This window comes from Chaetura pelagica, unplaced genomic scaffold (genome assembly GCF_000747805.2).
Source record: "Chaetura pelagica isolate M959 unplaced genomic scaffold, ChaPel_1.0 scaffold316, whole genome shotgun sequence".
NCBI classification, from domain to species: domain Eukaryota; kingdom Metazoa; phylum Chordata; class Aves; order Apodiformes; family Apodidae; genus Chaetura; species Chaetura pelagica.
In genome coordinates, this window is record NW_009953497.1 from 188,415 (window position 1) to 198,419 (window position 10,005).

Sequence of the window (10,005 nt, forward strand, 5' to 3'; positions counted from 1 at the left end):
CACTGGCATGGACAGGGCTTGGAACAAGCATATCATTAGTATCCCTACAAAGCATGAGGAATGTTTGTGGAAATTACCTGCTCCATTCAGAGACTGCCATCCTCTGGAGCAGAGTGGAGTTTTTCTGTATTAACTTTTGACTGGTTCCTGGCTCCATCTAATCATGCTTGTCTGGTTTCTGTTATCCCTCAGATCCTGTGGGAGATCACAAGGTTCTTCCTTCTGGCAATTGAACTGAGTGTGGTGATTCTAGGCCTTGCCTTTGGTACGTGTAAGGAGGTTTTTGAGTGCTTCAAATGTTTCCTATTCCCTTTCTTTCTACAGACGCTGTATTTGTAAGTTTGCAGAGCTGCTGATTCTAAAGTGAAGGAGCTCTAGAGTAAAGACAAAAGACAAATGAGGCAGTTTTAATTAGAAATGGCAAAAACCTGATAATATTTACACATCTACGGCTCCTGTAATTTCAGGTTTATTATGTGCTTTGTTAGTCCTGCCTGCATGTGGTGAAGGAGTGCACAGCTTGAGTGAATGTGACTTATGCAAAGATCAACAGTCTGATCTTTGCTTCAACCCCATTTTATGTAGAGATGGTTCCTTTTGGGGGTTCTATGCTCTCCTTTGTTGGTTTGATTCTATCCTGGCTTCATTTAAGGGCTTTAATTGTACCTGCAATCTCTAACTACTTTTTTTTTCAGTTGTACAAGTGAAAATACTATTTGAAGTACCTTTTCCTGTGGGTCAGAGGCAGAGAGGAGGCATTAGGACATCTGAGCATTCTTGTTTTTTGAGGGCTCATAGAGCAATTTAGTGTGGAAGGAGCTTCTGGAGATTGTCTGCTCCAGCATATTCCAGTGCAGATTTCTCCAAATTCTGTAAGCCCTTCTCCCCTGCTCTAACCCAGTCTCCCATCATCTTTTTTTCCTTAGAAGAAATTAACAGCATCTCAGTGTAAAATGCTATAGAGTCATTCCTGACTTTTTTTTTTGTTGTAACCCCAGTGGAAGGACTTAGTTGCTCTCTTTGTATTAGAAGGAAAACAAATTAAAACCTGTTCTTTTGTAAGTGTTACTTGGCTGTGAAAGTCTTGACTCTCCAAACAGGGAATAAGTTTCTAGTGGTTAAGTGAGCTTTAACCTTCCCTTGAAGGTTTCTCAATATACAAATGTTTTTTTGTATTGGTTTTGGAGAGAACTGATTTTTACCAGGGCTGGGCTTGCATCCTGAATAATTTCAGTATTCCTTAATTCCAGGTCACCTGGAGAGCAAGTCGAGTGTGAAACGTGTTCTGGCAATCACTACAGTGCTGTCTCTGGCATATTCTGTCACCCAGGTGAGTATGTTGAAGCAGAAGAATTGGTCTTTGTAGAAGAGAGGACTTGACTTGGAGTTAGGCAGATGGGTGTGGGACTCGTATCTGGAAAATGCCAGCTTTGCCCTCAATGAGGTTTTGGGGGAAGCTGGGTGCTGCTGGCAGCATAGGAGGATCCCCAGAGCATACACCAGTATTTTCCTGTCCTCTTTATGGTATGAATGGCTCTCAAGAAATGAGATGAGATTTAGATGGATTGCCTTGTTTAGTGAATCTTGGAACAGGAGTGAGAGATTTTTTCATACCTGAGCCACAAGTTCTGAATCTGGTTTCCTCAAGAGCTGTGGAAACTAGATTAAGATACTTGAGGTGTCCTTGCCAGATAAGGACAGTGCAGTGAGCCTCTTCTCTCCTGCCTCTTGGAGGGCTGGGAGCTCTTGCTTCCTTTCTGACTAGCAGCTCTGGCTAGTCAGTTTATTAGCTGTGTCTCCATCTCTCTGAACAATGCAGTGTGTGTCTGGGTTTATTCTCCTTGGTATGTGAGTGGTCAGCCCTGTCTCTCTGTCCTTGGGGCAGTGCCAGAATAACACAGAGGTCTTTGTTCTATGATCAGGCTCTTGCTTGCGGAGGCAGTGAGCTGATCATTGCCACATGATAAAGCTGGAGGAGCATCATTAAATATCAAGTGTTGGAGTTGTATCAGGGTTCAGTAGTGCTTACAAGCACTTTTCTCTTTCCACTCTCTGTATGGTAGCTTCTGTTCATATAATTTTTTAGGAATTCAAGCGAATGAGACAGTGTCCTTCCCCAACTCTTGCACAACTGTGGGCTTTTCAAACAGGCAACTGCTTGCATCCCCTCTTCCTTCATTCAGTCTCTCTTCTGCTATGTCAATGGTGCTGGTTTCCTTCAGATGCAGATTCCTGCCACTTTTTTCCCCTCAATTCTTGTCTTCAGTTTCCTCCTCTTCTCCTGTGTGAGCTTAACTTGGTCTAAGCAGAGCAATGGTTGGGTCTTAGTTGGCAAGGACAGCTGTTCTCTGAACTTCTTAAACAGTCTCCTTTGCCCAGACACACTCTGAGGATGTTGCCTGTAACAGCATCATGTTGATGCCACTTATCTCCTAGGGCACCCTGGAAATCCTATATCCTGATGCCCATCTCTCAGCAGAAGACTTCAACATCTATGGCCATGGAGGGAGACACTTTTGGCTCGCCAGCTCCTGTTTCTTCTTTTTGGTAAGTACTGGACATACGTTGTGCATTCTGGTTTCTTTGCAGCTTTCTGAAAGGAGCACAGAGGATGATTTGTGTACAGTAAGGCCCTGGTTCCCCTCCTGCCTGTTACAGTGCAGCATTGATGCTTCTTACAGGGTGGGGAAGCTGAAGCAGTGAAGTTGTGCGAGTGGTGTCAGCTGTGGTAGCTGAATTCCAGCTGAACTCACATGTTCTTCACTTCTTTGTTTCTCAGTGACCAGCCTTGGTATGCTGGTGGGTGTGAAATGTGGGGCCTTCACATCTGCACAGGGTTTCATATCAGGGGGTCTTTGCCTCTGTCCCAGGATATCTAGGGAGCGTGTGACACAACACACCATTCCTGCAAGGATTGTTGCATTCAGTTGCCAAGCAGTCATGGTACAGTTAGTTCTTTGTCTCAACAGGTCTATTCCTTGGTGGTGATTCTTCCAAAAACTCCTCTGAAAGACCGGATTTCTTTGCCCTGTAAGTTACTGTAGTGTGTTCCACAGTGTAGACAGGCAGTGCCAGGATAAAACATAGGTGGGAGTAAGAGGTGCCTGTGTCTGGTTGCACTGCAGAGACATCCCACTATCTTGGGGATTAGGTACATGGCAAAGGACTGATAAGTTACCCCTGGAAAACAGTATGTTGTGCCTTTTGGAGAGCAGAGTAAGAGTAATTACATTGCTACTTCAGTAGCTAAACAATTACATTAAGAAAACAAGATTTACTGCTCAGTTAATGATACGAATGTAATGTGTAAATACAATCTTCAGAGAGCCATAAGAAAAGGCTTCTTAGTAATAGCTTCCTTTGAAATGCATGTATGATGTTCAAGTACGTGCTGGGCATCCCCTGGGTGAGAGAGAGTAATTAGGAGCTGCTTAATAATTTTTATCTGTGCATTTACTTTGTTATGATGCTTCTCTGGTTTTCTTTGCAGAATATCTGCAGTTCTTGAGTAGGGAGAGAAGCTGTTACTGAGACATTTGCATTGGGCTATTCTCTCTCTACATAGTGTTGGTATCTCTGTGTACCCTGGGGGAGTGAATATGTGGCACATGCCACAGACAAGTGGTCCTGGGCCTGATCTGCCTACTGTCCAGCATTCCCTAGTGCTCCTGTCCAGGTCTCCTGGAACATTTTGCTAGTGCTGGATGTTGGAAGGGCACAGCTCTGGTTCAGCTGCAGGATTTTTGTTTTTCTTGTTTGGTTATGTGACTGACCCTGGTTCCCCAGGCTTGCCTATAACACCTTTCCATGTATTGCCCTGTGCTCTCACAGCCCATCTTGTGTGTATACACATGCAGGAGCGTGGGGTTTAGTCCACTATACTTCCATCCATCCTGCCAGCATGGAACAGGAAAATACAGTCGTAATCCTTCAGTTCTTAAAAAGACAAGATGGTGAGATGCTTCTGTTGGGTTTACCATCTCCGTCAAACAGATTTACACTGGGCTGGTGCTTACGAGGTTGAGCTTCATTGATATCCATGTCTCTCCCACAGCCAGGAAGAGCTTTTATGTTTATGCTGGAATCCTGGCACTGCTGAACCTGGTGCAGGGCCTGGGCAGTGCCCTTCTCTGTGTGGACATCATAGAAGGACTGTGGTATGTATGCTGGGGGAGGAGGTCTGCAGCCCAGTTTCTTGTGTTGCAATTGAGTGTCCTTAACACTGCATCTCCCAAGGAAACACACTTGTTCTGTGTTTCTAAGAAGAAATAAAGCTGTTGGTTCTGTTCTGTGCCAAAAGACATTGAAGTGGTCAGAAAGCTCACAGTAGAGATGTCTGTGGAGCTGCATACTCTGTGATGGTCTTGAGGTGGTGAGTGAGTAATAGTTGGAAGCCACTGATGCCTGTCCAGTGGCTTGTGCTTCATAGGGAATAAGGGAGGAAATAGTCTGTTTGCTAGAAATACCCTGGAGATACCCTTATATGTACCTGGAATCTCATTCTGCAGGGATCACTGTCACTTCTGTCCATCCAGATTGGGAGCACTGACCCTGCTCTTGGTCAGACCTTGGGTCTTGGTGTGGTTCCCTGAGTGTCTAAGGAGCTGTGACACATGTTGATGGCAATGTCATTTACTTTGCTTCAGTTTGAATTTGTTTAGCATAAAACTTTTCTTGTCCTCTGCTTGGACACTCTAGAGGGAAGCTGGGTCATTCTGGGATGTTGTTCAGCTGTATTGTACTCAAATGCTAAATTTTCCATGTTCCCTTTTGCTGTTGACAGCTGTGTTGATGTTACCACGTTCCTTTACTTCAGCTTCTTTGCACCTTTCATCTATGTGGCAAAAAAGCATTCCTGAAAGGCTTCTTTGGGTGAGTAGCCAGGAACAGGAGTTTAGAGGGCATATATTGTAACTTAATTGTTTTGCACCTCAGTTCTCCCCATCTGTAGAATAAGGGGAGTGACTAGAATGCTAGTTAGGAAACCAGTTTTTAATTCCTGGCCTTGAAGTTTTTCTTATGTGACCCAGGGCTGTTTGCTTCTATTGAAGTCTCCTTTGTATGCAAAGCAGAGCTGATAGCTGCAGTCCTCTGAAACATTTATGAGGATCACTTCTTCAGTGTTTGCATTCTTTTAAGTGCAACGTTTTTCCACTGAAATTGTTGACTTGGTTAGTGAAAGTCTGCGTCCTGGAAGGCTACATGGTCTTGTGGGTGGGTTTTGGGATATGTTTCTAGAAGGGATCTAGGAGTTGGGTAACTTTTTGGCTGAGGACTCCTCTACAATGGACTCCAGAATCACTGGTTCAAAGCACTCGAGAGTGTGATTTCCTTAGTCGGGGTTGCCGCCGTGTGGCCACTCAGGGGAGTTGCATCTTGGTAGGAGAAAAAGAGTATCTTAGTGTAAGCTTTAGCTTTCATTGTCCATAAGGAAGAAACAGCAGACTTTGGAGTAACTGAGAACATGAAGTACTCCTAAAATATAAAAATATGAACATGTGCCTTTGCTGCCTTCTGACATCAGAAGGCAACAGTATCTGGTGTTAGAGATGGAAACTGCTGGTCCACAAGTGTTGGTATTTTTGATTTTCCTGATGTGCACACATGGAACTTGAGGTGGACTTCTGGTGGTGTCAGTAGCCAGGCTGCTGTGGAGTCCAATGGTGTTGGGATGCTGTTGCCCTCAGTAATTCAGAACTCCCAAAGATGAGAACAGCTTTCCCACACTATGGTCAGGATTCTGCCATTTTTATTTCTCATAGGTCTTAGTCCACAATTACATTTAGTGTTACTTTATGTATATTTCAGGTACTACGAGGTATGTTTCAGGAGTCAAAGCTAGTGGGAAGAGTTTTTAGGATCTGAATACACCCTTTCTTAGTGCTGCTGAGTTTCAGTTAAGGATAAGTGGCTGTGATACTAAATTGCTCAAGTGTTTTCAATCTTCAATCACTGCAGGTCTGAACCGAAGATCCTTTTCTCCTACAAATGCCAGGTGGATGAACCTGAGGATGTGGATGTGCACCTACCCCACCCTTATGCTGTTGCCAAGAAGGAAGGAATGGATTCTGGGTTCTACTCAAGCACTCAGATTGACACCACAGCCTACCTGGATGATGTGGCCTCTCTGCCATATCATGTGGGCAGCATCAACAGCACAGACAGTGACCGCTGGAAAGCCATCAATGCCTGAGGCAGGGCTGCCCTCTTCACACAATGCCTCCTTCCTTGCCTTCCAAACTCCCTGGTACCAGAGCTGTTAGAATGTCCATTGGAAGTCTGTCCTTGGCTAGCATCCATGGCTTTCCTCTCTTCCTTTGGACTTCAAAAATCTATTGTGGAACTAAGTTGGCAGCCCAAATCCTGTCGGAAAGAACAATTTTCTGTTGCTACCTGAGAGCAATGTAGAACATTTCTGTTCCTAAATCTATAAATACTGAACCTTCCTGATCCTCTGTGTTCCAGATGTGAATATGACCCAGAAGACAGGCCTGACTGGCACCTCTTCCTTTTTGATGACTGAAAGCACTTGTCTGCTAACAGGGGAATGATACTTAGGGAAGAGGGTGGTAATTTGACTGCAGTATTGTACATATATCGAAAGAATTTGGTGGTTGAAACCAAAGGTGGTTGTCCTGGGATTTTTCAAGCAGCATGGCTGCTTGAGTCATGTCATATTGCAACAGCACAGGTGGTGATAGCAGTGTCTGAAGATGGAAGCTGGTTGGCTGGGCTCATCTCTGGTTTCAGCTGATATGGATGAAAATTGTGAATTACAGTTGCTAGGGGTTAAAAGGAGTGTTCTGAGTGTGTGGGAAGAGGAGAGGTATGAAGAGGAAAGAACTGTTCTTGATGCCCTGGGAGCATTTTGAGGGGGCCAGTAGCTACCAGCATGGATGTGAACTGACTAAACAATAGGGCAACAGAAGGACAGACAGTGCTGCTGTCTAGCTGAGCTGAAGTAGCTGTGAAATGAGTCTATGGAGGCTGTATCACTGTGCATCTGAGCTCCCAGGGAATCCTAGGTAACAACACTGAGTCAGGGCTGAGTTTCAGGAATAAAACCTGTGAGATGGGTGCATTTTCCATCTGCATCCTGCTTCATGGCTCTGGCAGGGTCTTGCAAGTTCTGTGAAGGAGGAAGCTGACTCTGCAGATGAGAGCTCCAGGGATGTTCAGGAGCTTGAGGCAGAGCAGAAGTCCATGATGAGTCTGAGCTTGTCAGTATTTAGTGACTGGAAACCCTCAAGCACTGTAGGTGTGCTAGAGTCAAGTTGGCTGGTGTTCTAAGTCAGGAGGCAAGTAGAAGATGGTTGTTTCACTTGCAGTGTCCTTCTCTTATGTTGCAGTTCAGGTTCCCAGACTTTTCAGTTCTGAGGTTTTATGGCTTGGTATGTTGAAAATACTTATGTGCATGTGGAGTGTGGTCCATTTAAGACTATCTGCAACTTCCTGTTAACCTCTTCTGTGCTGGAAAAGGGACTACTGTTGTCTGAGCTGTCTGGCACATGGTTCCAAGACACTGTGTTCTAAGCCAGGGATCAGCTGAAAGCTGCATCAGGCTGATTTCTGTGCTCTCCAAGGATGAAGAGGTGTATTCGTATAGCTTTGGGAGTGCTTTCCTACCTAAGTCCTTCAGATAGGTTATCTGCTATAAGCAATAGTAACTTGCCATTGGAGATGGTGGAAAGAGGGAAATTGAAATGTTTAGGGACTGTTGAATCTCTTGCCCCAAGTCACTGCTATTCCTGAAGAATATTGATGTTAAGAGTTCCTGGGAAATCATCATGCAGGCTGCAGCATGGGGTGTTAGTTTGGATCATAAGCAGGTAGGGGAAAGCATTCACCACCAGGTGTTCTCACCACAGGGAAATAAAGTTTGGGTAAGAACATGAAGTTCGTGTTGGTTGCCAAAACTATGCAGGCCCTTTGCTTATCTGTTTTTGTTAATGAGCAATGCAGCCTCTCTGTTCTTCCTGTGGACTTTGCTCTGCAGGCCTCTAAGTAGCACTGGCACCTTGAAAACAAATGACCATCACTTTTTAACTTATTTTTCATTTACTTTTGAGGAAAAAAGGCTTCTGTTTGTCCACGTGCAAGAGCTGAATTGTCTCATGTAGGTCAACTGCATTTCACATTTCCCCTCCATGCAATGACTGTGAGAGGGCTGGACATGCAACTGGCCAAGTCAGCCCTTGCCACAATAGAGGAGTGTTCCATGTTCCTCCTGTTGCTTGCTGTGAATCAGCCTGAGCCACGCTTGCTTGCTCTGAAAGGGATGGATGATGTGGTGCCTGAATTGTCCTGCTGCTGCTCCTCGTGCTGCTCACAGCACTGAACCTGAGCTGCTGTTAGGAAGTGTGGGGAAACCTACAAAGCTTCCCTGGAATTGGTGGGCTTTGGGCAGAGCCAAGACATACTAAGGTCTTAAAGCAGGTGAAAAATAAAGGAGCAACTGCTTTTCCATCCCAAGGAGTATTTGCTCACTGTCAACATCCTGACTGAGGGGACTTACCTGCCCTCCTTGGTGATGTGAAGAGCAGGTTATGAATTTACCATTTTATCAGCTGAATTCAGTGCTGAAGGATCACCTGTGCAGGTGGTTGATGTGTCCATCCTGTCCTTTGCTGGCAGGACTCCAGTATTTCTGGAGTGCCCCAATGTTCTGCTGCTGAGGAGCTTCTGTGCTAGGTCATGGACTGATCTTCCTCCTGTTGTGTTTTTATGTATATACAATGCTTTGGGCCATATTCAAAATGGTCCTCGAGCAGAAGTTTGTTGTGTGTGTGAGGGGATGCAAAGAGAGAAAATATAGAATAAATGTATATTTTTGTTTGTAAAATAAATAAATAAAATTAAGTTTGGCATAAATGGCCATGCTTTCTTTCTCAAATGATCCATATTATGGAGGAAAACACAACAACAACAAAAAACAACTTGCAGGTTGTTTTAAAAAAAAAACTGAACAAATTTGGCAGATAATAATGGATAAACACTGTCTTTTTGTCAGAGATAGATTTTTTTTTTTTTCTTCTTGGAAATCTATTACTAGGACAACAGATGACTGCAGAGAATGGCTTCCAGGCCTAAATAATTGTCAGTGAAACATTTGACTCTTGGTAACTAGACCTTTCTGTTCCTGGGCATGTAACATCAGGGGTCTCTGCTGTAGAATATCTTTCTCTGTCACTTGGGAAATGTGGAAGTTGAAATTGACTTGCTTATTTCCTGTTCTGGGCTTTGAAATAAGCTCTGGGTGTCAGGAGCAATTTCCTGGCTGCAGGAAGGATGTGATAGCTGCTGAGTTACAGCTGAGTGTGTTGGCAGTAATCAGCACCCATCAGGTTGTCTTTGGCAGGGTTGTACAGGCTGGGGAAGTGGGATGAGCTTTGTCTTTACCTTGGGATTTTGTTGTTGTGTGGTAAAAGTTTACAGAGCACTTTCCAAGTTTCCTGCAGGAAACTGTGGGGATTACCCTAGGAGATGATGCTACTATTGGACTTAACTTTGGTAAGATCCTCTGCTGTGTAAGTGATGTCTAAGTTGCTGTACAGCTTTTCTACCATTATCCTGGCTACTTCCACATCAGTATCCTGCAGGTTGTGGGCCCTGCTGAGCATCCTCAGACCCTTGGAGATGACAGGAAGATGCAGCTGGAGTGATGGCATGTAGTTTTGTTTGTCTTTGCCCACTCTCCCTCCTGGCTCTTGGCAGATGATGCCTTGCACTGGGTTGGTTTTACACCTGGAAAAGGCCTAAGGAAGGATGACCAAGAATAAGCAAAGTTATGGGAAGGAGTAGGTACATGGTTGAGAACTCGCCAGCCTGAGGTGCACGTCTGAGAAACCCTTTGAGGACAGAGGAGGTGAATAAGAGCTTTTTCAGTACAAAATGTGAACAAACCTGTGGTTGCCATGTGAGCTGCAATGAAGAACAGTAACTGAGCATTTCCAGCCGGTGGGTAGGTGCTGCTGCAGCCAGCAGGGCCCGCCGGAGCTGGGGGGG

At 44.7% G+C, this 10,005-nt stretch overlaps 1 protein-coding gene across 1 annotated transcript in view; it reads left to right on the plus strand.

Moving 5' to 3' along the window:
• TPRA1 (transmembrane protein, adipocyte asscociated 1) overlaps positions 1-6,168 on the plus strand; it is a 9,217-nt gene extending 3,049 nt beyond the window's left edge. The window contains 9 exon segments of the mRNA XM_009999277.1: positions 193-265; positions 1,251-1,330; positions 2,437-2,547; positions 2,970-3,030; positions 4,055-4,157; positions 4,784-4,841; positions 4,844-4,872; positions 5,959-6,119; positions 6,122-6,168. Of these exon segments, the coding sequence (XP_009997579.1) occupies positions 193-265; positions 1,251-1,330; positions 2,437-2,547; positions 2,970-3,030; positions 4,055-4,157; positions 4,784-4,841; positions 4,844-4,872; positions 5,959-6,119; positions 6,122-6,168 (723 nt within the window).
• The last annotated feature ends 3,837 nt before the right edge of the window (positions 6,169-10,005 follow it).